A 27,913-nucleotide genomic window follows, 5' to 3' on the forward strand; every position below is an offset into this window, starting at 1 on the left:
CAGCCTAACTGAAAAAGGACTGATTGTCACTCCAAAATCAGTCCTTTTTCAGTGGCCGGTTTTTAAATGTAAATTAAACCTTTTTAATGGAAAAAAAAAATAATAAAAGTATATTAGAGATATGTTGTAGTACATAAGTACTACAACATATCACAAAATAAAGTTGGTGACAGTGCCCATTTAATGGAATACTGTAGTGGAATATAACTTATGATCTATTAGAACGATAGGCGATAAGTTATAGATCGCAGGGGGTCCAACTGTACAGGAGATCGGGGCCGCGGCAGACATTGGATACATGGAGGGGGCGTGTCGGCTGCGGCATCTTGCGGGGAACGAAACGCCCCCTTTCTGCGGCACTGTCGCAGCTTCGTACTGGAGATCGCGGGTGGGGGGGATGTCCTTTGGATAGAGGATAAGTTATATTCCACTACAGTATTCGTTTAAGGGTAGGGTCACATGTGCCGGATTTTGCTGCATATTTTCTGCTGCGTATTTTCCTACCCATTGATATCAATGGGTTGCAAATACGCAGCAAATTACGGCACCTGCGATCCTACCCTTGTTTCTAGCATAACTTTATTGAGCTGTACACTCTATAAAGCTGTGCTGTAGCCATATTTACCAAGTATCTCCTCATTTCCCTACACCTATGGCATTAGAGTCTGTAGTCCTATAAACATGCTTGTATTCCTTCCATGTCTCATTATTCTACTAGCTCTATGTTTACCAAACAGTGTGTCTCCAGCTATTGCAAAACTACAACTCCCAGCATGCCCGGACAGCTGGAAGTTGTAGTTTTGCAACAGCTGGAGACACACTGTTTGGAAAGCACTGAGCTAGCTGCTCTCAGCATTTTTTCCAAGTTTCTGCCATTTTTATCTATACGCAGCCGTCAACTTTGGTCTCCGGAAAAATGTCCCCCACATTTTGTCCTCTAGACATTCATTAACATTCCAGACGTTGGAAGGGGGAGTGCGTGTGCTGAGCGTCACATGACGGTGCTGGGTGTAGTCACATGACTAGTAGTCCTCGGAGTTGTAGAAGTTCTCGTTAGTCTTGGTGTGTCCTGAAGAGAAGACATGGCGTATCCCGGGCTGCTCGTCCCTATCATCGTCATGACTGTGTTCTGGGGCATTGTGGGCGCCGTGCTGCCGTGGTTTGTCCCTAAAGGACCGAACCGAGGGTGAGTGTGTAGTGTATAAAGTGGTGTGAGCGGCTGAACAGTGACATCTGTGATCTTCCTAGCGCCATATTTACATTATCTATGGGACGTTCTTAGTTAGATGTTTATTAAATGATACAATTGTATCCATAACGTTTAGCATCTGGGTGTCTTCTGGGGCATTGTCAGAAGGGGGCTGTGGGGTGTGTGTACCCCTATTGCTGAGGGGCATAGTCAGGAGGGGGCTGTGGGGTGTGTGTGCCCCTATTGCTGAGGGGCATAGTCAGGAGGGGGCTGTGGGGTGTGTGTACCCCTATTGCTGAGGGGCATAGTCAGGAGGGGGCTGTGGGGTGTGTGCGCCCCTATTGCTGAGGGGCATAGTCAGGAGGGGGCTGTGGGGTGTGTGCGCCCCTATTGCTGAGGGGCATAGTCAGGAGGGGGCTGTGGGGGTGTGTGTGCCCCTATTGCTGAGGGGCATAGTCTGGAGGGGGCTGTGGGGGGTGTGTGCCCCTATTGCTGAGGGGCATAGTCAGGAGGGGGCTGTGGGGTGTGTGTGCCCCTATTGCTGAGGGGCATAGTCAGGAGGGGGCTGTGGGGTGTGTGCCCCTATTGCTGAGGGGCATAGTCAGGAGGGGGCTGTGGGGTGTGTGTGCCCCTATTGCTGAGGGGCATAGTCAGGAGGGGGCTGTGGGGGGTGTGTGTGCCCCTATTGCTGAGGGGCATAGTCAGGAGGGGGCTGTGGGGTGTGTGTACCCCTATTGCTGAGGGGCATAGTCAGGAGGGGGCTGTGGGGTGTGTGTGCCCCTATTGCTGAGGGGCATAGTCAGGAGGGGGCTGTGGGGTGTGTGTGCCCCTATTGCTGAGGGGCATAGTCAGGAGGGGGCTGTGGGGTGTGTGTGCCCCTATTGCTGAGGGGCATAGTCAGGAGGGGGCTGTGGGGTGTGTGTGCCCCTATTGCTGAGGGGCATAGTCAGGAGGGGGCTGTGGGGTGTGTGTGCCCCTATTGCTGAGGGGCATAGTCAGGAGGGGGCTGTGGGGTGTGTGTACCCCTATTGCTGAGGGGCATAGTCAGGAGGGGGCTGTGGGGTGTGTGTACCCCTATTGCTGAGGGGCATAGTCAGGAGGGGGCTGTGGGGTGTGTGCCCCTATTGCTGAGGGGCATAGTCAGGAGGGGGCTGTGGGGTGTGTGCCCCTATTGCTGAGGGGCATAGTCAGGAGGGGGCTGTGGGGTGTGTGTGCCCCTATTGCTGAGGGGCATAGTCAGGAGGGGGCTGTGGGGTGTGTGTGCCCCTATTGCTGAGGGGCATAGTCAGGAGGGGGCTGTGGGGGGTGTGTGCCCCTATTGCTGAGGGGCATAGTCAGGAGGGGGCTGTGGGGGGTGTGTGCCCCTATTGCTGAGGGGCATAGTCAGGAGGGGGCTGTGGGGGGTGTGTGCCCCTATTGCTGAGGGGCATAGTCAGGAGGGGGCTGTGGGGGGTGTGTGCCCCTATTGCTGAGGGGCATAGTCTGGAGGGGGCTGTGGGGGGTGTGTGCCCCTATTGCTGAGGGGCATAGTCTGGAGGGGGCTGTGGGGGGTGTGTGCCCCTATTGCTGAGGGGCATAGTCTGGAGGGGGCTGTGGGGTGTGTGTGCGCCCCTATTGCTGAGGGGCATAGTCAGGAGGGGGCTGTGGGGGGTGTGCCCCTATTGCTGAGGGGCATAGTCAGGAGGGGGCTGTGGGGGTGTGTGTGCCCCTATTGCTGAGGGGCATAGTCAGGAGGGGGCTGTGGGGTGTGTGTGCCCCTATTGCTGAGGGGCATAGTCAGGAGGGGGCTGTGGGGTGTGTGTGCCCCTATTGCTGAGGGGCATAGTCAGGAGGGGGCTGTGGGGTGTGTGTGCCCCTATTGCTGAGGGGCATAGTCTGGAGGGGGCTGTGGGGTGTGTGTGCGCCCCTATTGCTGAGGGGCATAGTCAGGAGGGGGCTGTGGGGGGTGTGCCCCTATTGCTGAGGGGCATAGTCAGGAGGGGGCTGTGGGGGTGTGTGTGCCCCTATTGCTGAGGGGCATAGTCAGGAGGGGGCTGTGGGGTGTGTGTGCCCCTATTGCTGAGGGGCATAGTCAGGAGGGGGCTGTGGGGTGTGTGTGCCCCTATTGCTGAGGGGCATAGTCAGGAGGGGGCTGTGGGGTGTGTGTGCCCCTATTGCTGAGGGGCATAGTCAGGAGGGGGCTGTGGGGTGTGTGTGCCCCTATTGCTGAGGGGCATAGTCAGGAGGGGGCTGTGGGGTGTGTGTGCCCCTATTGCTGAGGGGCATAGTCAGGAGGGGGCTGTGGGGTGTGTGTGCCCCTATTGCTGAGGGGCATAGTCAGGAGGGGGCTGTGGGGTGTGTGTACCCCTATTGCTGAGGGGCATAGTCAGGAGGGGGCTGTGGGGTGTGTGTACCCCTATTGCTGAGGGGCATAGTCAGGAGGGGGCTGTGGGGTGTGTGTACCCCTATTGCTGAGGGGCATAGTCAGGAGGGGGCTGTGGGGTGTGTGCCCCTATTGCTGAGGGGCATAGTCAGGAGGGGGCTGTGGGGTGTGTGCCCCTATTGCTGAGGGGCATAGTCAGGAGGGGGCTGTGGGGTGTGTGCCCCTATTGCTGAGGGGCATAGTCAGGAGGGGGCTGTGGGGTGTGTGTGCCCCTATTGCTGAGGGGCATAGTCAGGAGGGGGCTGTGGGGTGTGTGTGCCCCTATTGCTGAGGGGCATAGTCAGGAGGGGGCTGTGGGGTGTGTGTGCCCCTATTGCTGAGGGGCATAGTCAGGAGGGGGCTGTGGGGTGTGTGTGCCCCTATTGCTGAGGGGCATAGTCAGGAGGGGGCTGTGGGGTGTGTGTGCCCCTATTGCTGAGGGGCATAGTCAGGAGGGGGCTGTGGGGTGTGTGTACCCCTATTGCTGAGGGGCATAGTCAGGAGGGGGCTGTGGGGTGTGTGTACCCCTATTGCTGAGGGGCATAGTCAGGAGGGGGCTGTGGGGTGTGTGCCCCTATTGCTGAGGGGCATAGTCAGGAGGGGGCTGTGGGGTGTGTGCCCCTATTGCTGAGGGGCATAGTCAGGAGGGGGCTGTGGGGTGTGTGCCCCTATTGCTGAGGGGCATAGTCAGGAGGGGGCTGTGGGGTGTGTGTGCCCCTATTGCTGAGGGGCATAGTCAGGAGGGGGCTGTGGGGTGTGTGTGCCCCTATTGCTGAGGGGCATAGTCAGGAGGGGGCTGTGGGGTGTGTGTGCCCCTATTGCTGAGGGGCATAGTCAGGAGGGGGCTGTGGGGTGTGTGTGCCCCTATTGCTGAGGGGCATTGTCAGGAGGGGGCTGTGGGGTGTGTGTGCCCCTATTGCTGAGGGGCATAGTCAGGAGGGGGCTGTGGGGTGTGTGTGCCCCTATTGCTGAGGGGCATAGTCAGGAGGGGGCTGTGGGGTGTGTGTGCCCCTATTGCTGAGGGGCATAGTCAGGAGGGGGCTGTGGGGTGTGTGTGCCCCTATTGCTGAGGGGCATAGTCAGGAGGGGGCTGTGGGGTGTGTGTGCCCCTATTGCTGAGGGGCATAGTCAGGAGGGGGCTGTGGGGTGTGTGTGCCCCTATTGCTGAGGGGCATAGTCAGGAGGGGGCTGTGGGGTGTGTGTGCCCCTATTGCTGAGGGGCATAGTCAGGAGGGGGCTGTGGGGTGTGTGTGCCCCTATTGCTGAGGGGCATAGTCAGGAGGGGGCTGTGGGGTGTGTGTACCCCTATTGCTGAGGGGCATAGTCAGGAGGGGGCTGTGGGGTGTGTGTACCCCTATTGCTGAGGGGCATAGTCAGGAGGGGGCTGTGGGGTGTGTGCCCCTATTGCTGAGGGGCATAGTCAGGAGGGGGCTGTGGGGTGTGTGCCCCTATTGCTGAGGGGCATAGTCTGGAGGGGGCTGTGGGGTGTGTGCCCCTATTGCTGAGGGGCATAGTCAGGAGGGGGCTGTGGGGTGTGTGTGCCCCTATTGCTGAGGGGCATAGTCAGGAGGGGGCTGTGGGGTGTGTGTGCCCCTATTGCTGAGGGGCGTAGTCAGGAGGGGCTGTGGGGTGTGTGCTCATAATTCTGGGGGGCCACGGGTGGGAGGGTCATCAACAAGCCTCTCCACCCTGGTCAGGGCAGAAATGTGAATATACACCCCTGTAAAGGAAAGCTTGGGTACATCTCTGGTGTAAGTGATAAACCTCCATCATTGCCCTGCCATTGGTGAAAGGACTGGCATGGCCATGTTGGATGAGGGTCTCACTGACCACTATTACGGGATCTCTGGATCCACCACTTCCCCATCTTTGTTATATGCACATCTTCATATGAGTCAGGGAATCCTAGAAGGAGAGGATCAGTCATGGGCACCAATAATGGTAAACCGTCTGCCCATTTGACTCAGAAGCTCTCACCATGGGCACTTTGCCATTCTTGACATGGACCTAACATATCCTCTTCTAACATTCTTGCAAGTTTTGATCGGTGGGGCTCTGGGTGCTCGCATCAGGATTGCAGCCTACAGCTGTCGGATTCAGCTGGGGGGCGGATAAAACGGGCGCTCTCGTACCCCAGCCGGACCGGTGCTGGAACCCATTCACTTTAATAAGCTGCGCGGAGTCAAACAGTGACTCCAGTCGGCTAATTTGTTGCCCCGTATGCAGTTTTGTGACCAGACCTTAAAAACGGATACTGTGCAAAAATGAGCCGACCGGAGTCACTGTTTGACTCCAATCGGCTCATTCAAATGAATGAGAAGGGGGGGGGGCCGGGTCCAGCTGGGGTACGGGAGCGCCTGGTTTTCCTGTCTCCCAGCCGGATCTGGCAGCCTAAGACCCCCTATTGATCTCTAAAATGAAGGGTGAACACTCTGCCCCTTAGTTCCTGCTCAGTTTTTATGGGACTGAAAGTCTGAGACACTGCTGTATGACTTTCCAATGAGAACTGGGCAAAAATAAAGGGGCACCCCACCCAGTTGAGCACTTATGTCCTTTCATTTTAGTGATCAGTGGAGGTCTAAGCACCCGGACCCCCACCAATAAAAACTTTGACATGCCAGAAGTTTGTCTAAATAATAGTTACAACTCACAGCATTACTGTCATTTAGAAAAACTGTTGACATGTTTTACAGATTTTATAGTTAAGGGTCACAGTCTCCCACCACCTCTTAGATATTGGCGTGCTCCATTCCTCCACACTCTGATCCAAATCATTGCAGGAAATGGGCAACATGGGCTTATAGCAGAGCTGTCTTCTGCAATGAGTTGGAGCGGGCCGAGGAGTAAAGATGGAGATCATTGTTGGTCTCAGCATTGGGACCCTCAATGTGAGCAAAGCTTTTGGCATGTCTGCCTTTCTTTGTAAATTACAGTAAGATTTTTGGCATTACCCTCGTGGCTACAAAGGTTTTTCCCAACTTTATGGCAGACCTGACAGGTTGTACAGTAGTAAGGCTACAAACGGGGATGTATGTCTCTTTCTGCAGAGTTGGCCTCAATGCCATGGGACCCTGATCTATCTAGAACACATTTGAGGCACTTTGATGTGTGACACAGTCTGTCTCATTCGGCCTCTGCAGTCTATTGGGTAGGGGTGACTGGGAACACACTCAAGCTGCAGAGAGACAGTATTTTAAAGGGGTAGTCCAGTGGTGAAAAACTTATCCCCTATCCTAAGGATAGGGGATAAGTTTGAGATCGCGGGGGGTCCGACCGCTGGGGCCCCCTGCGATCTCTCTGTACGGTGGCCAGGCTCTCCGGCCAGATAGCTGGTGTCGACCTCCGCACGAAGCGGCGGCCGACACCCACCCTCAATACATCTCTATGGCAAAGCCGGAGATTTTGGCTATGCCATAGAGTTGTATTGAGAGGGCGTGTCGGCCGCTGCTTCGTGCGGCGGTCCACACGCCCCCTTCCCGCGGGCTGTCGGGGCTCCGTACAGGAGATCGCAGGGGGCCTCAGCGGTCAGACCCCCGCGGTCAGACCCCCGCGATCTCAAACTTATCCTCTATCCTTAGGATAGGGGATAAGTTGTTCACCACTGGACTACTCCTTTAAGTAAGAGATCTCAATCCATGGCTTTATGTACATTCCAGACTTTATCATGACTTCCATGCTGGTGCACTTTAGCCTGTGCACAGACATAGAAGTGCAGGATCTCCTCCTCTGTGTGTACAGTGTATTGCAGATACCATAGACTGCTCACCAGCTATGGGGTCATTTATAATTCTAGATCAGTGTTTCCCAACCAGGGTGCCTCCAGTTGTTGCAAAACTACAACTCCCAGCATGCCTGGACAGCCGAAGGCTGTCCTGGCATGCTGGGAGTTGTAGTTTTGCAAGAGCTGGAGGCACCCTGGTTGGGAAACACTGTTCTAGATCAAGCCTGCCGAGCAGAAATCCGCTGGAAAATACTATATACCGGCTATATAATGGCCATAAATAGTGCTGCTCCTCATGTACACACTACAGCTCATCCTGAAATGACAGCTACGCCCGAAACACCAAACTGGGACTGGATACAGTCAAGAAAAGGCTATGCTATACCAAGTGCAGGACCTGAGGAAGTGGAGCTGGAATAGCATCTGATGTTTTTCCAAATATTCAGCTTTTCCTATGGATGGCATTGTGGTTTATTAGGTGATCTTTCCATCCTTGTGTTCGGTGTCCGGTCTGTTTCTCTTTACAGCATATCTTGTGACAGTGTAACAGGAGCGCAGCCCCAGATCAGCTACAGGATCTTCCCTTCAGGAACCGGTCAGTTCTCTTTTGTGTTTGCTTGTTGACAGTGCCGCTCCACAGATGGTAGATCTATAGCAGGGCCCAGTTTGTAGTGTAAACCTTCATTTGTTTGTACCTGAGGATTGGATCCAGCACCTGTGTGCCCAAGACCAGTTACGTCTAGATATCGCCAGGAGTAAAAATAAGACCTGTACTGTACGCATATAAGAAATCTCTAATCTGTAAGATGTATACAGTGATCCCTCAACTTTCAATGGTCCCAACATACAATGGTCTTTTCTGAACCATCGTAAGTTGAAACCAGACTCAACATACAATGTACAGACAGTCCAGATCTGTGATACCTGTCAATGACCAGAAGAACCGACCAATCAAAATGGGCATTCACTGGTAAAACACCTGTATTACTGAAGTGTATGCACTGACTGGTGTCTGGTAGCGCCCCCTACAGTACAGGGAGGTATTACATTTTCTGTACACTTTACCTGTGCCAGGGTTATCTGCTCCTTTGGACACCAGGTGAGGGTGACTCCATGTTACTTTTTTAGGACATTGCACATACTGTACAGGACCCTGAAGAAGCTCCTGTCCTCTACATAGACTAGTGTTTCCCAAGCAGGGAGCCTCCAGCTGTTGCAAAACTACAACTCTCAGCATGCCCGGACAGCCTTTGGCTGTCCGGGCATGCTGGGAGTTGTAGTTTTGCAACAGCTGGAGGCTCCCTGCTTGGGAAACACTGACATGGATCGTGATTTACACTCCCAGCAGATCTTTCTTACTTTTATATGTAAGGATTTGCTTTATCTGTATTAGTTATCTACTTATTTTTCTTTAATCCTCACTTTTTCCTATTTTTGGATGACATTTTGGTGCCTTTAGAACCAATTACCAGGTTTCCATAGAGTTATGGTCTCAACATACAATGGTTTCAACATACAATGGTCGTCCTGGAACCATTTAATATTATAACTTGAGGGACCACTGTATATCGCAGAGGTGAAGGTTTCTGTGCCCTCTAAACATGCACTCGGCATACAAATGCCATACATTTCTTATGGCCATGCTCCCAGAGTCACATGAACAGCGTAGCTCAGGGGCTATAGCGTTTGTACAAACCCCCATTAAACTCTATGGCAGTTACACAAATTGTGTAACGCACCTACTTTGGCTGTTTTTAGCTTTCCTACCACCTTGGGTGGCTGTAAGGGGTTCGGGAGCCCTGAGCTCAGAGGTGGACATTTGGATATACCATAAATGTCCCAAATGAGTATTCCCCTTTAACCCCTTGAGTGACTTTTCATTTTTGCATTTTAATTTTTTCCTTCTTGCCTTTTAATAGCCATTACTCTTTTTCAATTTATGGATTTTTGTTAACATTATTTTAGTTAAAAAATGGAAAGTGAGGGGTGAGTTACACTTTTATTAGGGAAGAGGCTTATTCACTTTTCTTACAACATATTTTTATTTTTTATTCGCACTCTGGCGAATATGTCAATGTCCTGCATTAGTGTTGAGACCCAGCTGCTGATAGCGGCTGGTACTCGCTGGGTATGAAGCGCGCTCAGCTAATGTGCTCCCTTTATACATCCAGACCATGACCAGGGAGTACATGTGAACCCTGTGTTGGTAAGGTGTTAAAGTGTCTTGTCATTTCAAAAACCTTTGTGTCAAAAGTCAGTTGGGAGAACCCCCTGTTTAGTAGAAGAAGTAGGGAGAACCGTTTCAATCCCCGGCTTGCAGGAATCTCCTTGCAGTGATCTACATCCTTTAACCCCTTCCTACAGAATGCCTTATATAAACGGCAGATTGTGCAGGTCCTTCACGCATTCCGCCGTTTATATAAGGCATTCAGTTAACCCGCGATAACTAGCAGAAGTCCTGCTGTTACCAACGGGAGACAACTTCTGCTAGCCTCCCCCAGGACCATCTGCGGATGGTCCTGGTCAGCAATCATTGTGATTGTTCCCTGTGGACCAATCACAGTGTCTCAGCTGATTGGGGGTGAAAGTTCAGATCCCCCGCTCTGCCCACCCCCAGAGGTCAGACAGAGCGGGGGAAGAGGACCCCGAGAGCTGCGGGGGGACCGGCGTGGCAGTGGGGACCGGCGGCAGGCACACTTTGGCTGTCCTGGCATGCTGGGAGTTGTAGTTTTGCAACATCTGGAGGGTCACAGTTTGGAGACCACTGTGCAGTGGTCTCCAATCTGTGCTCTTACAGATGTTGCAAAACTACAACTTTCAGCATGCCTGGACAGTTTGGGCTTGCTTGGAGTTGAAGTTTTTCAACATCTGGAGGGCTACAGTTTGGACACCACTACACAGTGGTCTCCAAACTGTGGCCCTCCAGATGTTGCAAAACTACAATTCCCAGCATGCACTGACAGACCATGCATGCTGGGAGTTGTAGTTTTACAACAGCTGGAGGTGCATGAGTTGGGAAACGCTGAGTTATGTAACAAACTCTGTGTTTTGCAACCAGTGTGCCTCCAGCTGTTGCATAACTACAAGTCCCAGCATGCCCTTCTGTCACTGCATGCTGAGAGTTGTAGTTTTGCAACAGCTGGAGGATTGTACCCTAAAAACACTCCACTCCACTACACAAAATAAAGGGTAAAACACTACATATACACTTAGCCCTACACAGTTACCTCTTTTTTTTGCTGTTATGGAACCATAGGGGCTTCCTAAATGTGACATGCCCCCCAAAAACCATTTCAGCAAAATTCACTCTCCAAAATCCCATTGTCTTTTTCCCTTTTGAGCCCTCTATTACACCCACAGAGCACTTTACGTTCACTTATGAGGTATTTCCTTACTCGAGAGAAATTGGGTTACACATTTTGGGGGGTGTTTTCTCCTTTTACCCCTTGTAAAAATTTAAAGACTGGGTCTACAAGAACATGCGAGTGTAAAAAATTGAGATTTTGAATTTTCTCCTTCACTTTGCTGCTATTCCTGTGAAACACCTAAAGGGTTAACAAACATTCTGAATATAATTTTGAATACTTTGAGGGGTGCAGTTTTTGTAATGGGGTCATTCATGGGGTATTTCTAATATGAAGGCCCTTCAAATCCACTTCAAAACTGAACTGGTCCCTAAAAAATTCTGATTTTGAAAATTTTTTGAAAAATTTGAAAATTGCTGCTGGACTTTGAAGCCCTATGGTGTCTTCCAAAAGTAAAAACATGTCAACTTTATGATGCAAACATAGACATATTATATATGTGATCAATATAAAATTTACTTGGTATGTCTATTTTCCTCTCAAGCAGAGCGCTTCAAAGTTATGAAATGCTAAATTTTCTAATTTTTCATGAAATTTTGTTATTTTTCACCAAGAAATGATTCAAGTACAGTGGTCCCTCAACATACGATGGTAATCCGTTCCAAATGAACCATCGTTTTATAAAACCATCGTATGTTGAGGGATCCGTGCAATGTAAAGTATGGGAGGTAATACTCACTTGTCCCCGCCGTCACCGCTGCCCAGGATGTCGCCCTCCATTGCTGTCGCTGCGTCCCCGAGGTGTCCCTGTCGCTCCAGAACGTCTCTGCTGCCCAGGATCCTCGCTCTCCGTCGCCACCATCACGTCGCTACGCACACCGCTCCTATTGGATGACGAGACGGCGTGTGCGATGACGTGATGACGTTGAAGGAGAGCGCTGGCGTAGCAGGGGACCCCGAAGAGGATGGGCCGGAGCCCCGAGGACATGTAAGTGATCGTCGGGGCACACTGCTATCCGGTGGCAGCTGAAGCAATCTGCGCTGCGGGATAGCCGTTTATGCGATGGCCCCGACATACAAAAGCATCGTATGTTGATGCTGCCTTCAACATGCTATGGCCTCTGAGAGGCCATCGTATCTTCAAATGATCGTATGTCGGGGCCATTGTAGGTCGGGGGGTCACTGTATCGACGAAAGTTTACCACTATGATAAAGTAGAAGATGTCACGAAAAAACTATCTCTGAATGGTGGTCAACGTGTTTTTCCGTTTTTGACTTGCCCGATTTGTTTTGTTTCATTTCTATTCTTGTTGTTTTGGTGACTCTATTTTCGTTCTTTGTTGTCTTTTTATCCCCCACTTTGTTTTCCTATGTTTGATTCTATTTCCTGTTTCTTGCTGTGCTGAAAACTACAAATCCCAGCAAGCCACATGCCTTGCTGGTTTGGAGCAGCTCTGTTTTTTTTTTTTTTTTCTCTGCCCTTTTACCCATCCTACTGTTTTCCCGGGTCGGCCCCCATTATACACAGCACACTAATATAATCAGCCCTGGTTGGGATACACTGTCATACACACACAAAAAGGACTACAACTCCCAGCATGTGTCATTCAGGAGTCTTTAGTATAACACCAGCATCACCACACCTCTCTAGGGCATATACCAGTTTTTCCAAACCAGGGTGCCTCCAGGTGTTGCAAAACTACAACTCCCAGCATGCCCTGACAGCCTTTGGGCATGCGAGGAGTTGTAGTTTTGCAACAGCTGGAGGCACACTGGCTGGGAAACACTGGTGTAACATGATGTGCATGCTGAATAGGCTAGAACAGGGTTTCCCAATCAGTGTGCCTCCAGCTGTTGCAAATCTACAACTCCCAGTATGTCCAAAGTCTGTCAGGGCATGCTGGGAGTTTTAGTTTTACAAAAGTTGGAGGCACACTGGTTTGTAAACACTAGCATACACACACACCACAAGGACTACAACTCCCAGCATGTGTCATTCAGGAGTACCCCCCTCCCCCTTCACATATAGAGATCATTCCCAGTATGTGATTTATTCCCCTGCAGTCCATACATCCCCAGCCCGTGCACCTTCTCATCCTCCCCTTCAGATAACACTTATCTTCTCTGTGAGGTCCTTCTCCTGTGCAGACCTGCGTCCTTAGAATACAGAGCAGGGGGGAAGGGAAGTGAGGAGCTGTGTACTCAGGCTTCTCATGCAGACCTCTGGGAGGGGGGCAGATGAGGGTGTGTGGCTTATTTCTCATGCAAACAGAGGCGAAAAAAAAGCTGAGATCTTGTCCACAGCAGACTCGGAACACGGCCGCTGTGGACAACAATAAAAGAAAACACTGAACTACAGAACTTCCTGCCCAACAAACAGGTGAGTCCAAAATGACCTTGATCCTTAAGGGGTTCAGGGATGTGGAATTCCTATCGCCCGGGCAGGTGAATTTGCCCGGGCGGGCAAGCGGGGCCGGACCTGACAAGCGCGGCGGCGATCTGCAGTCTGTATGGAGCGGGCACCCGACTCCTGCCCGCTCCATACTCTGCAGGCTGTAAAAAACTGTGTCCTCCGAAGCAGAGCAGGGGAGATGAGAAGCTGTGTATGTCTTCTCTCCCCTGCTCTGCAGACGTGCGGGGGGAGATGAGGGGGCGTGGCTTATTGCTCCCCGTGCAGACCTGCGTCCTCTGCCTTCACTCCCCCCAGCTGTAGCTGAGGGGAGGAGGCACGTCTGCACGGGGAGATGCATGTGGCGCTCTGCAGTATGTATGGAGCGGGCTTGGGATTCCTGCCCGCTCCATACTCTGCAGCCCCCGGCTGTTTTCAGTAGCCGGGGGCCGCCGCTAATAGCCAGCATGCAGCGATTGCCGCGGCTGGCTATTAACCCTTTAGATCGCCGCTGTCAAAGCTGACAGCAGCATCTAAAGGGAGATGTGAATGCTCCCTGGTGGGCTAGTGGGGGTGGATCGCCCCCCCGCAGCAGGATTGCAGGATCCACTATAGAGGTAGCCGGAGGGCTTACCTCTGTTCCCTCCTGTCCCGGCTCTGTCATTGTTAGATCCTGGCTGGACCAGGCTCTATCAATGGATCACAGAGCACACAGGATTAATAGAGTTCAATAGAATCTATTCATCTGTCTGAGGAATCTAATGAGTCCTCCTATAAGTGTAATAAAGTGTTAAAAAAAAGAAGAAAAAAAAAAGTTTTAATATAAGTTTGAAAGACACACATTAACCCAGTGGTCTCCAAACTGTGGCCCTCCAGATGTTACAAAACTACAATTCCCAGCATGCCAGGACAGCTGTTGGCTGTCCGGGCATGCTGGGAGTTGTAGTTTTGCAACATCTGAGGGGCCACACTTTGAAGACTGCTGCATTAACCCCTTCCATGTTAAAAGTTCAAATCACCCCCTTTTCCTATATAAAAACATGTAAACATAATAAAAATAAACATATTTGGTATCGCTTTGTGCATAATTGTACAACCTATGAAAATATAACATTATGTATCCCGTACGGTAAATGAAAAAAAAAAAAAAAAACACCACAGAATTGCAATTTTTATAATATCCCAGAAAAAAAAGTTAAAAAGCGATTAAAAAGTCAGATCAATACCAAAATGGTACCGATACAAAAAACAGATTATGGCGCAAAAAATGAGCCCTCATACAGCCTGGTATGCGGAAAAAAAATAAAGCTACAGGGGTTAAAAATGGCAATTAAAAAAATTAGAAAAAAGTTCAGAATTAGTAAAACATGACGTAAACGATACAAATCTGGTATCGCTGTAATCAGGCGCCTAAAGTATAAAACTAACATGTTACCTCAACCACAAGGTAAATGGCGCAGAAAAGAAAACCACCAAATTTGCTAAATTATCTTTTACTATTTCAATTTCACTTCCCTTGAGATATATATTAGAGATGAGCAAACTTACAGTAAATTCGATTCGTCACGAACTTCTCGGCTCGGCAGTTGATGACTTTTCCTGCGTATATTAGTTCAGCTTTCCGGTGCTCCGGTGGGCTGGAAAAGGTGGATACAGTCCTATGAGACTCTTTCCTAGGACTATATCCACCTTTTTCAGCCCACCGGAGCACCTGAAAGCTGAACTAATTTACGCAGGAAAAGTCATCAACTGCCGAGCCGAGAAGTTCGTGACGAATCGAATTTACTGTAAGTTCGCTCATCTCTAATATATAAATTTATTTTTTTTTGGTTCAGAGATTAAGTTATTGAAAAATTAAAAGGTATCCGTATAGTAGGTAGTTATGGCTATTATAGGGCGAGGAAGAAAAAACAAGAGCGTAAAAGCGAAAATTGGCCTGGACAAGTGGATCGTCATGAGGGACAAGTAGATTTTGCTCCATTTTAGTCCCGTGGACAAGTAGTTTTTTATAAAATTTCCACACCCCTGGGGTTAATAGTCCTTAAATGTAATCTCTCCCCTCCCCTTTTTAGTCATGATCGGCAGCAGCAGTTCAGTGCTTAGTGTAACTTCTTCCTTGCTTTACTGCTACTGTTTCTTTCCATTCTGCTCACATAGCATCTTGCAAAGCCAGTGTATCATTTACCCCTTTTGCCTCTGCATACATCTATAGTGTACTATGTACTAGTGTATTGTGTACTATGTAAATCATAAGTCCAGCACAGTGGCAGCCTGTTCAGTCTAGTGCAGTTTTTCCAGTACTATGACATGGTATAGCAGAGCTGGGTATGTGTTTGTCTTGTGATTGGCCTCAGGATAAAAAAAAAAATATATAGCCAAATCCAACAAAACAGCAGCACACCGGAATAGATGAAAGCGTGTCAGGCTTTATTCATCAGATGCCACAATGTTTCAACAGTCTCACACGGTCTTTGTCAAGCTTGAGACTGTTGAAATGTCGTGGCATCTGATGAATAAAGCCCGACACGCTTTCATCTACTTCGGTGTGCTGCTGTTTTGTTGGATTTGGCTATCTGTGGGGGCCCTTGACTCAGGCCCGACCAGCTTGCACCCGTAAACCGCTATTGGGAGTGCGGTCCTTTTTGGGAATAATATATTTATATAATATATATATTCCCAAAAAGGACCGCACTACCAATAGCTGGTCGGGCCTGGGTCAAGGGCCCCCACAGATAGCCAAATCCAACAAAATAGCAGCACACCGGAGAGTGTGTATATGTGTGTGTGTGTGTGTGTGTGTGTGTGTGTGTATATATATATATATATATATATATAATATATATAATAATTTTGTGTATGTGTTGGAATTTATAATTGGTTTTTGTGTTCGTTTTGGTGTATATCTTTTGTATATTTTTTTCGAATGTGCTATTTTGTGCAAAACTGACTAGAGTTTTTTTTTATTTAAGTGATTTTTTTTGCAAAACTGACTAGAGTTTTTTTTACTGGGTGTGCATGCAGTGGGCAGAAATCTATGAAGTGCAAATTTTGCAAATGTATAACACAAAGCACAGAATATTCACAAATCTGCACCTTCCGCCCCTTCAAAAGCAAAACTCCAAAAAAAGGCTTTCTTTAGTGTACTGGTGCAAAAGTTACCACACATTGTGTGAACTTTTAATGAATTTTTCACAACTCTGCAAAATTCAATGCAAAAAAAAATAAAAAATTAAACGGATAAAAACTACACACAAGGACCAATGATATATTGTTAATGTTTGTTCATGTTAGTTTCTGTGAATGTTGGATGACAACAAATATAACCGATTTTCTACAGATTGTCATCCAGATTTCCCGTGACCATTCACATTAGAAAAATGTTGGCAGGACCAGACAACCATCTAATGTTGGCGGACCCTATCTTCTCCTTCATGCAGATGTCAGAGGAAAGAAAGAGTGGCTGTTGGTTTAAAGGGATATTCCGGCTTTATACATCTTATCCCCTATCCAAAGGATAAGGTATAAGATATATGATCACAGGGGTCCTGCCGCTGGGGACCCCCGCAATCTCTGTGCAGCCCCAGGCATTCTGTGCTGGGCACTGCCTCCGAGACGGGGACATGACGTCACGGCCACGCCCCTTCCATTCATGTCTATGGGAGGGGGCGTGGTGACAGACATGAATGGAAGGGGTGTGGTCCTGAAGGCACAGAATGCCAGGGGCTGCCCCGAGATTGAGGGGGTCCCCAGCATCAGGACCCCTGAGATCATACATCTTATACCCTATCCTTTGGATAGGGGATAAGATATATAAAGCCGGAATATTCCTTTTAAATATGCTCGATCACTTCTGTTCTCTGGGAGACAAGCTGTCGCCAGGGTATCCTAACATTGGCTTACTCCCCTCTCCCCATTCAGAACACATGCACCCTTAATATGGGGGTCTCAGGAGTAATTGTTGTTGGCCAAATCAATGTTAGGTTGACCACCGTCTAAAATGTATGAAGAACTTTTTATGCCAGTTTCACATGGGCATATTACACGTGAACACAAGTCCCAGCTTGGCCATGTTTTTGATGGTCTGAATTAACATTTGTTACTTCCGGTCAGCAGAAATGTGGTCAGGCTGGGACATGTGTCTGAAATACAGCCACAAAAATCTGCATAGAATACATGTGAAATATGCTAAACTACAATCATTTATATACTGTACATCCATTTCTTTGTTTCTGTTCCACCAGCCACATACTTTGTTGAAGTAACACCTTCCTTGGACTAACTTCCCCTTATCGTGGTTTGGTAGAATTGCCTCGATCAAAATGAATCTCTTACCTAGAGTGCTTTATGCTTTCCGTGCCCTGCCAATCTCCGTTCCCTCTCAAGCTATAGACCGCTTGCAATCGGACTTTCTTACTTTTATTTAGGGCTCCAGGGGTAGCAGAGTGGGACGCAGGACACTGTTTGCTCTCCGTTCTCAAGGGGGATTGGGGGTCCCAAAATATTACCAAGCAGCGAGAATAGGACAGCTTACCCAATTTCACATACTCCACTCTAGCCCCCAATGGGTCTCCATCGAACAGTTAGCTGCACCTACTGTACCTCTATCCCTCTTACATTGGCTCCCAGCTAAAGAAAGACCCTCAATCCTCTCTCCTATTTTATCACAATCGTTACAATTGTGGGATAGTCTTTGTAAGGGGAATCTATTACGATCAGCCCACACCCCGGTAGCACCACTTCTACGTAATCCTAAATTTCCTCCTGGCATGGTCTCGCTGGCTTTCTCATGGTGGACAAATAAGAGATTATTTCGCATAGGTGACTTTATTGATAGACTGGGTATTAAACCAATAGCATACTTCCGCGCCTTCTATAAGCTACCCGACTCAGAATGATTCCGCTACAGTCAAATTTCTCACTTTTTGTCGGGTCTTAAGAAGACGGGGACGGACATTACTTCCCGCACCTCTTATGAATCCATGTGTCTGAGAGCTTTTGACAGTAGGGGCACTATCTCTTTCTTCTATCTATAACACCCTATTATCTACCCCCACCAAATTACCGTATATGATTGCCTGGGAGAAGGACCTGGGGAAGGAAATTGACCTGAAAGACTGGACCCTTAGCGCCTCTATTACCTCCAAACTCTCCATTAATACATCCTTGCAGGAAGCAGGCGGGAAGGTGCTACTTCAGTGGTACTTGGTCCCTACTAGAATAGCTAAAATGTACCCCACAGCCTCTCCATTGTGCTTCCGTAATTGCCAGCAGCAGGGTACTATGTTCCACATTTGGTGGACTTGCCCACGAGTAAAACGCTTTTGGATACGGGTCTACTATTTTATCCTGTCGGTCACAGGTGTGAACCTTGTGAAATCCCCGGAGCAAGCTATATTAAATGCCCCAATCCCGAATGTCTCAAAGGGACTTCGCAAACTTATTTCCTACATCTTTCTAGCCGCCAAGATAGTTATAGCGACTAATTGGAAATCAGGTTCTGTGCAATTTCAGCTGATACGCCCCAAGCTAAACTGGATAATGGCTAATGACAAACTGACGAGCCTCCTAAATGATTCCCAACAGTCTTTTGAAGCTACCTGGCAACCTTGGGTGGACTATCTGGGTAACCCTTCATGAAGTTTCTGCCTTTGCACTTTTCCTCGCTTTCTCTCCCTTCTCTTTCTCCTTCCGGACCTATTTTCTCTCCCTTGTTTCACTATGTTCACTCCCGTCTTCCCCTGTGTGTCTGTCTTTGTATTGGTCACAACCCGGTGTTACCGGGCTAATTGGTCTTGACATATATTGATTGATTTAGATAGTCGGGTCTCCTCCAAATAGCTCATCTTGTGACTATTGTTCAAGCGGAGGAACCTTTATAAGTATCCCTATTCGGAAGCCACAACTGGCTTGTGACTTGGCGATCCGAGTTTATCGGACTTATGTTTACTGTATTGATAACTTACATATGGGAGTTTACATTCCTTTTCTGTTGGCATAAAGTGCCTTAACTATGTTACATGTATAGTATACTTTATTCTTTACTGAAAATCTTAATAAAAACATTGAAACAGGAAGTAACACATCCCGTCTTTCTCGGGTGTGGGGTTCAACAGTGTCATCTGCTGACCACAGTGGTTGTTGCTGGGGGTAACCAGAACCTATTTTGTAAAGATTTTCGCTACTGCCAGTTATGATTTTAATCTAATTTGAACCTAAATAAAAGATGAAATCTTGTGTTTAATAGTTTTGGCTAGAGTTCTCCTTCATCATCTATCTTATCCCCTAGGATACGAGATAAGTAGCTGATAGCGAGGGGGTCTGACTGCTGGGACTCCCCGCGATCTCCGGAATGGGACCCAGCTGCAGCCAACAGATGCTCCATTCATTTCTTTGGGAGCACCGAAAAGACTTGGGTATCACCAGTGTTCCCATAGAAATGAATGGAGCGCATGCTGTCTACCAGTAGATGTCACGCGCTTACTGACAGACATGGTTCCATTCTGGAGATCCCAGTTGTCTGACCCCAGTTACTTATGTGGATAGTTTTGGCTGGAGTTCTCCTTTAAGTCTTAGTTCACTTCATTACCTTTAACCCCTGCTCTTTTTTTTGTTTTTTTTCCAGGGTCATTAATACAATGCTGGTGACATGTGCCGTGTGCTGCTATTTGTTGTGAGTATAAACAGCTATATCTTGTGTCAGTGTGCAATGACTTTGATACGCCCTTCTACCATCTTACAGGCAAACCTTGTTGGGCAACAATCTAGGCATAAACAATACCCTGTCTGTGATCTACTCAGAAGAGCCTTTCACTAGGACTGTGTTTAGTAGACACATTTTAACATTTTTTATTTTCACTTATTGTCATTAAAATAGTGAATGGTGAACACCAATAGTAAATAAAGCTTCTAAAAAAAAAATATATATATTATACATTATTAATAGAAATAATGGGCAGAATAGCCGTTAGTTGAATGAAGACTTAGCCAACAGCTATTTAAGCTGTATGGCCATCCTTAAATATATTAATTATGGTTATTTTACACTGTTACTGCGTGTGCATATATATTATAGTGCCTTTCTGTGTCTTGGTGTATTAGTTGTCTTGAGGACACTGGTTTTACCTCTCTATATGATTGTATACATGGCTTGAGCCCTCCCTTTTATTTTTTATTTTTTTACTGTATACATGCGGGGGTCTAAACTTATCCCTATCCTCTAAATAGAGCATAAGTGTTTGATCAAGGTGGTGGTGGTGGGGGGGGGGGGGGGGGTCACTGCTCAGATCCCCCCTGATCTCCTGTACAAGGTCCAGCAACTCACCAGTCCTTGAAGTGCCCCATCCACCACCTTCAGAGACGAGCAGGAATGACAGCCCCCTCAACCAATCACTCACTGAAATAGGCCCCCCTCAGGGCCTGTCACCCCTGTTCAGCTCCAAGGGTGGGGGCCAGAGGGCGAGTAGATGGGTGAGTAGCCGGGCCCTGTACAGAAAATAGTGGGTGGTCTCAGTGGTCAGACCCCCAGCCTGTGCATAGGGCCGGACTACCTCTTTAATGAACTTCCATAAAACAGCCTTGAAAAACTTTTACCTGGAGTTTATTGCCTGGTTTGTTAGAATTCCTACATCAGCTTTGAGTCTCCACAAAAAGAAACAGCACATAGGAGAGCTATGTCAAAGGCCACTCATCCAGCCAGCCAATACCCTGCTCTACATTTATGAGGAGCAGAACTTTAAAAGGGGAACTGTCAGATTCAAAAACTTCAGGTTGTACATATTGGCAAAACATTAACCTTTCTAATAGCATTTTCTTATTAAGTATATTTCCTTTTTCTATAAATCATGGCTTATAAAAAAAGACCACTAGGGGTCCCCATACCATCCAAAACATAATACTCTCTGGTTGCAGCATCATCTTTGTCCTAGCTGAAGCACATGCATGCACAAAGTCCAGTAGGTGAGGGATGGGACTAGTACTACCCTGTGCTGCTCACTCCTGTCCTATCAAACTGCAGCATGAAAACAGAAAGGGTGGGGGTGGGGGGGTTATAGAGCAGCCTGCAGTGATTAGATGATTAGACCCAGCGCAGCAGACTCGGTGAGGAAGATGAGTCATGCAAAATGAGCACACGCCCCTCCAGAGCACAGAATGACAAACCAAGTGAGCAACAGATAGAAGGTATTTGTGAGAAAAATATAGGGGCTTGACACATAAAAATTATATGGACCTTTAGAAGAGAACCGACTGGCTAAAAGAATGCTATGAAATAGAAAAACACTGTTTAAATCTATTCCAAAGGCGATCTACTAGACTAGCTACGGTATACCCAGTCTATATACCATACACATAAGATGTCACCCGATGCCTCAATAAACATTCATGTCCGGATAGGCATTTATATATTTTTTAAGGTAGGGAACGATGACCAAACAACTCTTGCAACACGCATATTGCGCAATTTAAGAAAAAAATAAAAAACAGTATTAGTATCCTTCTGCTTTTTAACTGGGATGCTTCCCTATTCAGTCAAAGATTGGTGCTATTGGACCTTGTGTAATATTGCAATCTAAAGGAATATCCGAGGCCGCTATCATCTAAGCCAGTGGTCTCCAAAATGCGGTCCTCCAGATGTTGCAAAACTACAATTCCCAGCATGCCCGGACAGCCGTTGGCTGTCCGGGCATGCTGGGAGTTGTAGTTTTCCAACATCTTTAGGGCCGTGGTTTAGCAGCTCCTGAAGTTGTGGAATACTTCTCGTCCGCTGATAGAAAGCAGGCCAGCAGGTTGTCATGAGATTAATTTTGTCCAGACTCCTGGCCGGCTCCCAGTTTCCACGACACACGTTCTCGCTGAAGGTTCACGTTAACTCCTGCCTGTTTCTGGCTTTGTCTAACAAATCCCTGTTTGGAATCACAAAGGGCGGATCTTTATTGGGAACATCTTGTTGTGTCACCTGATGTTTTATTACTAGTGTACACGTCATTCTCTAGTGGTTGCCATTCATGTAAGTATGTGTTCCTTTTTATTTATTACATGCAAAAAAATGGTTTGTCTAATAACTGTGAAAATGACATTGTGATATGCATGGAGAAAAGGTAGGCCACTGCTATAGGACAGTGACATGTAACTACTACCCCAGCATGCCCTGTAGTCTGTGCCCAGGCTGCAAAAAGTAAAGGAACAAAATATACCTTCCGCCATGACACTGCGCTCACTGGCCGAGACGAGACATCGCTGCGGCAGGGGATAAGCTGTACGCAGTGTGACTCATTGGGCTCCAATAAATGTCAAAAGGAGTTACGCAAATTGCGTCGGCTATTTTCGTCCCCCATCCTTCTCTGCTGCCCAAAATTTAGATTCATGGGGAATACCCCTTTTTACTAATAATATAAACAATAAAATCCCAGCAGTGTAATGACTCGACTATAGAAAATGTTTTCCTTTATTCTTTATCATTCTTTTTTTTTCCTTCTTTTTTTATTCATATAATAACATTCTACAATTACAATAAATATATTCATTACAACACAATACACATTATGTTCCCCTTCACCCCCCCCCCCCTTTCACGTAATATTTTGTTCAGTATCTTAGCCACAAATATGTTATGCTCAGATCTTTCCATTATAGTTCTTATTTCTTCGTCTTTTCCACTTCTGGTTTCAGAAAAGAAATGCTGTCCAAATAGAGACCAAACTGTGTGTAAACCAAGCCTAAGGAATATTGCATGTAAAGGGGTACTCCGCCAAAAACATCTCATCCCCTATCCAAAGGGGATAAGATGTCTGTGCGCGGGGGGGGGGGGGGGGGGGGCCAGTGGAGGGACCCCCGTGATCAGACATCTTATCTCCTATCATTTAGATAGGGGATAAGATGTTTTTCGGCGGAGACCCCTTTAATTTCTCTCTGGTGCAGCACCCCAGTCATCCGGGCACCAAGCAAATTCCGCTCTGTGACGGATGACTGGCGACTACAGCCGCTACGCCCCCTCTCATAGACATTAATGGAGGGGGTGTGGTGTGACATCACAAACACAGAAGCTCCAAGCTTCTGTGTTCTGGACGCCGCTGCTGCCGGCCCGGAGATTGCAGGGGTCCCCAACGGTAGGACCCCCGCGATCAGACATCTTATCACCTATCCTTTGGATTGGGGATAAGATGTTTTTTCGGCAGAGTATGCTATTAAGTGTGCTATTGTGACTGCCTTGCTTCCATAGCAAATAGGTAGTACACACTGCTGTAGGTGTAAAATGATAATAATAAAACTACTTATTTATCCCACCTCAGGACGGTGGCCGGCCTTCTTTCCTAACAATACCTCATCATGAATACTGAGCCACCAATGTGTAGTGATTTATATTCATGAGGAGACATTGTTAGATGAGCTGGTGGGTGTATTAGTGCACTTAGGGGTAAAGTAACGCCCCAGTGCACAAAGCGGACTCCTTTGCATATCTGTAAAATTGATGTTACATTGTTAGTATAGTTACTCAGAAATGGTATACCAGATAGTAATACTCGCATAATCCTCTGTGAAAGATCCCCTAATAGTATGCCCTAACTTGCTCATAGATTCCCTTCAACAACTATATACAGGAGCCCCATGGATTTCCAGGTAATGCGGTGTTACCATAGTTACACATAGTGGGGTAGATTTATCAAAACCTGTGGAGAGGCCATTTGGCCCATCTAATCTGTCCAATAATGTAACACATCAATAGTCATTGTACTGTGGTCACCATCACACTATTCCATACTGACACCTCCTACTGTTCCGTGTAGTGGTTGTTGTTTTGTGACACATCAATAGTCATCATACAGTAGTGTTTCTCCATCACACTATTCCATACTGACACCTCCTATTATTCTGTGTAGTGGTTGTTATACTGTGACACATCAATAGTCATCATACTGTGGTCACCATCACACTATTCCATACTGACACCTCCTACTGTCCTGTGTAGTGGTTGTTGTACTGTGACACATCAATAGTCATCATACTGTAGTGTTTCACCATCACACTATTCCATACTGACACCTCCTATTATTCTATGTAGTGATTGTTGTACTGTGACACATCAATAGTCATCATACTGTAGTGTTTCTCCATCACACTATTCCATACTGACACCTCCTATTATTCTGTGTAGTGGTTGTTATACTGTGACACATCAATAGTCATCATACTGTAGTGTTTCACCATCACACTATTCCATACTGACACCTCCTATTATTCTATGTAGTGGTTGTTGTACTGTGACACATTGATAGTCATCATACTGACACCTCCTACTGTCCTGTGTAGTGGTTGTTGTACTGTGACACATCAATAGTCATCATACAGTAGTGTTTCTCCATCACACTATTCCATACTGACACCTCCTATTATTCTGTGTAGTGGTTGTTGTACTGTGGCACATCAATAGTCATCATACTGTGGTCACCATCACACTATTCCATACTGACACCTCCTACTGTCCTGTGTAGTGGTTGTTGTACTGTGACACATCAGTAGTCATCATACTGTAGTGTTTCTCCATCACACTATTCAATACTGACACATTCTATGTAGTGGTTGTTGTACTGTGACACATCAATAGTCATCATACTGTAGTGTTTCTCCATCACACTATTCCATACTGACACCTCCTATTATTCTATGTAGTGGTTGTTGTACTGTGACACATCAATAGTCATCATACTGTAGTGTTTCACCATCACACTATTCCATACTGACACCTCCTATTATTCTATGTAGTGGTTGTTGTACTGTGACACATTGATAGTCATCATACTGACACCTCCTACTGTCCTGTGTAGTGGTTGTTGTACTGTGACACATCAATAGTCATCATACAGTAGTGTTTCTCCATCACACTATTCCATACTGACACCTCCTATTATTCTGTGTAGTGGTTGTTGTACTGTGGCACATCAATAGTCATCATACTGTGGTCACCATCACACTATTCCATACTGACACCTCCTACTGTCCTGTGTAGTGGTTGTTGTACTGTGACACATCAGTAGTCATCATACTGTAGTGTTTCTCCATCACACTATTCAATACTGACACATTCTATGTAGTGGTTGTTGTACTGTGACACATCAATAGTCATCATACTGTAGTGTTTCTCCATCACACTATTCCATACTGACACCTCCTATTATTCTATGTAGTGGTTGTTGTACTGTGACACATCAATAGTCATCATACTGTAGTGTTTCTCCATCACACTATTCCATACTGACACCTCCTATTATTCTATGTAGTGGTTGTTGTACTGTGACACATCAATAGTCATCATACTGTAGTGTTTCTCCATCACACTATTCCATACTGACACCTCCTATTATTCTATGTAGTGGTTGTTGTACTGTGACACATTGATAGTCATCATACTGACACCTCCTATTATTCTATGTAGTGATTGTTGTACTGTGACACATCAATAGTCATCATACTGTAGTGTTTCTCCATCACACTATTCCATACTGACACCTCCTATTATTCTGTGTAGTGGTTGTTATACTGTGACACATCAATAGTCATTATACTGTAGTGTTTCTCCATCACACTATTCCATACTGACACCTCCTATTATTCTATGTAGTGGTTGTTGTACTGTGACACATCAATGGTCATCATACTGTAGTGTTTCGCTATCACACTATTCCATACTGACACCTCCTATTATTCTGTGTAGTGGTTGTTATACTGTGACACATCAATAGTCATCATACTGTAGTGTTTCTCCATCACACTATTCCATACTGACACCTCCTACTGTCCTGTGTAGTGGTTGTTGTACTGTGACACATCAATAGTCATCATACTGTAGTGTTTCGCTATCACACTATTCCATACTGACACCTCCTATTATTCTGTGTAGTGGTTGTTATACTGTGACACATCAATAGTCATCATACTGTAGTGTTTCGCTATCACACTATTCCATACTGACACCTCCTATTATTCTGTGTAGTGGTTGTTATACTGTGACACATCAATAGTCATCATACTGTAGTGTTTCGCTATCACACTATTCCATAATAAAAAAACAACTTTATTTGTCCTCAGCGGTGAACTGAACCAAGGGATCCATCTCAAGTAGCTGCTGGAATTTCTGGGGCAGCGTTACATAACCATCTTTCTAAGAGCTCTGCAATCTCCGCCTCGCGTGCTGTGTTTTTTTTCCCCTAAACCCTGCAATGCAACAAAACAAGACTCTAAAGTGCGGCATATAACCCTCCTGAGAACGCTTCTCTGACAACATTCGCAGTTTACTTTTCCGATTCAAGTAACTGCACAATTGGGCTTACTTGTCTGTTCAATACGATGGCTTCAGTAGCTTGATGTAGTGTCATGTTGTCTTGTATATGGTGTGAGCAATAGCGTACGGCAGTTTTCAGTAACAGAATGCTGTACGCTATTGCACTACCAGTAATGCTTATAAAGCAGTGGTCACAAACTGTGGCCCTCCTGATGTTGCAAAACTCCAACTCCCAGCATGCCCGGACAGCCAAGGGCTGTCCGGGCATGCTGGGAGTTGAAGTTTTGCAACATCTGGAGGGCCACAGTTTGAGACCACTGTTTTAAAGTGATACAAAACACTGTGATTACTATGCTTTACAAGGGGAATAGCATTAGTGTTGTGTTTTTTGTTTTTTTTCTTTTTAGCCGGTGTTTACTGGTCAGGAGAATACCTACAGGTCACCATAAACAGCAGCTGTACGCTGCTGAAGGATTTATAGAGCTACAGGGGGCCATGTGAATTTCCCATAACCTTGAAAGCTCATAGCAGCACTGCTTGGTTGTTCACAGAACCATTCTGAGAAATGTTTTACCCTTATGCTATTTATTTTACAAAGAGTGATAGATTATTTGTTATCTGTGTATAGAGATTTATCATTGTTTTTCCTGCACATATTTATAGTGAAGGTTCTTACTCATTTGAGACAGTGCATAACATTCTCATTCGGTTGTTGCTCCTCAGCAGAGTTCTGATCTATATTTCACCTGAAGGCTTCATGGGTATTTTTTAAATAACAATTGTTCCATTTTACAACTTTTTTTTAAGCAGAGACTTGCTGTTCTATACAGATCACTTTCCAACAGCGTCCTTGTTACAGATAGGATTACAGTAAAATGGGACACCAGTATATAGGTAACACAGGATTAACCATTCACAATAGGTGATAGTAACCCCTCCTCTCCTTCTTTGTTCAATCGCTTTTGCATAGGTCACAGAGCATGCCTGGAGAACTTTCCCATATAAATGAATGAGTCCCTCACTGTCTATTTTGTATCTCCACGTAGCTGCAGTTAAGCAGATCTATAAATGCTGTAAACAAAGAAGGTCTTTTAATACAGCTGCCTCATAATAATGTACAAGAAACATTAAATCAGACAATAGAAAGAGATGACAAATGATTGTGAATCTGTCTAATCAATAAAATAAAAATAAAATAAATTGTGACAAATTACCTTTAAAAAGCCATTATAATTGTTTAGAGCCCTAGAAATCTAATTGCTGGTCACGATCTGTTGCATCTAATATATTCTCATTTGTTCAATGTTCTCGCTTGCAGCTGGCTCATTGCAATACTGGCCCAGTTAAATCCGTTATTTGGACCTCAGCTTAGTTCTGAAGTTGTCTATTACCTGAAGAACCATTGGCCTTAAACCAGTCACCTTATCAAGGTAAGAAATTAAAGTGCTCTAAAGCTATGTTATTTCCAGCCAGAAGATACTGTAAGGGTCTATTCACATGTACAGTATTCTGTGCAGAAATGATGCACAGGATTTCAAGCTGTGTTCAGTTTACATTGAAATCTGCAGCAGAAAATCCTGCGCATCAAATCTGTGCAGAATACTGTACGTGTGAATAGACCCTAAATGTATAAAT

General features: G+C 46.6%; 1 protein-coding gene across 1 annotated transcript; it reads left to right on the forward strand.

Annotated features, from left to right (window-relative positions):
• The first annotated feature begins 1,004 nt into the window (after positions 1-1,004).
• On the forward strand, positions 1,005-27,708 carry ATP6V0E1 (ATPase H+ transporting V0 subunit e1). The gene is made up of 3 exons (XM_056574838.1): positions 1,005-1,186; positions 19,628-19,675; positions 27,597-27,708. Exons 1-3 carry the CDS (start codon positions 1,083-1,085, stop codon positions 27,688-27,690), a joined length of 246 nt encoding a protein of 81 aa, XP_056430813.1. The 5' UTR covers positions 1,005-1,082; the 3' UTR covers positions 27,691-27,708.
• The last annotated feature ends 205 nt before the right edge of the window (positions 27,709-27,913 follow it).

The sequence above is a fragment of the Hyla sarda genome, chromosome 4, assembly GCF_029499605.1.
Source record: "Hyla sarda isolate aHylSar1 chromosome 4, aHylSar1.hap1, whole genome shotgun sequence".
In the NCBI taxonomy this organism is placed as follows: Eukaryota; Metazoa; Chordata; class Amphibia; order Anura; family Hylidae; genus Hyla; species Hyla sarda.

Bases quoted from the DNA above. Each gene is read 5' to 3' on its own strand.
- ATP6V0E1 (XM_056574838.1), top strand. From the start codon at position 1,083: ATGGCGTATCCCGGGCTGCTCGTCCCTATCATCGTCATGACTGTGTTC. The intron at 1,187-19,627 runs GTGAGTGTGTAG...TTTTTTTTCCAG, and splicing joins CCTAAAGGACCGAACCGAGG to GGTCATTAATACAATGCTGG. The intron at 19,676-27,596 runs GTGAGTATAAAC...TCTCGCTTGCAG, and splicing joins GCCGTGTGCTGCTATTTGTT to CTGGCTCATTGCAATACTGG.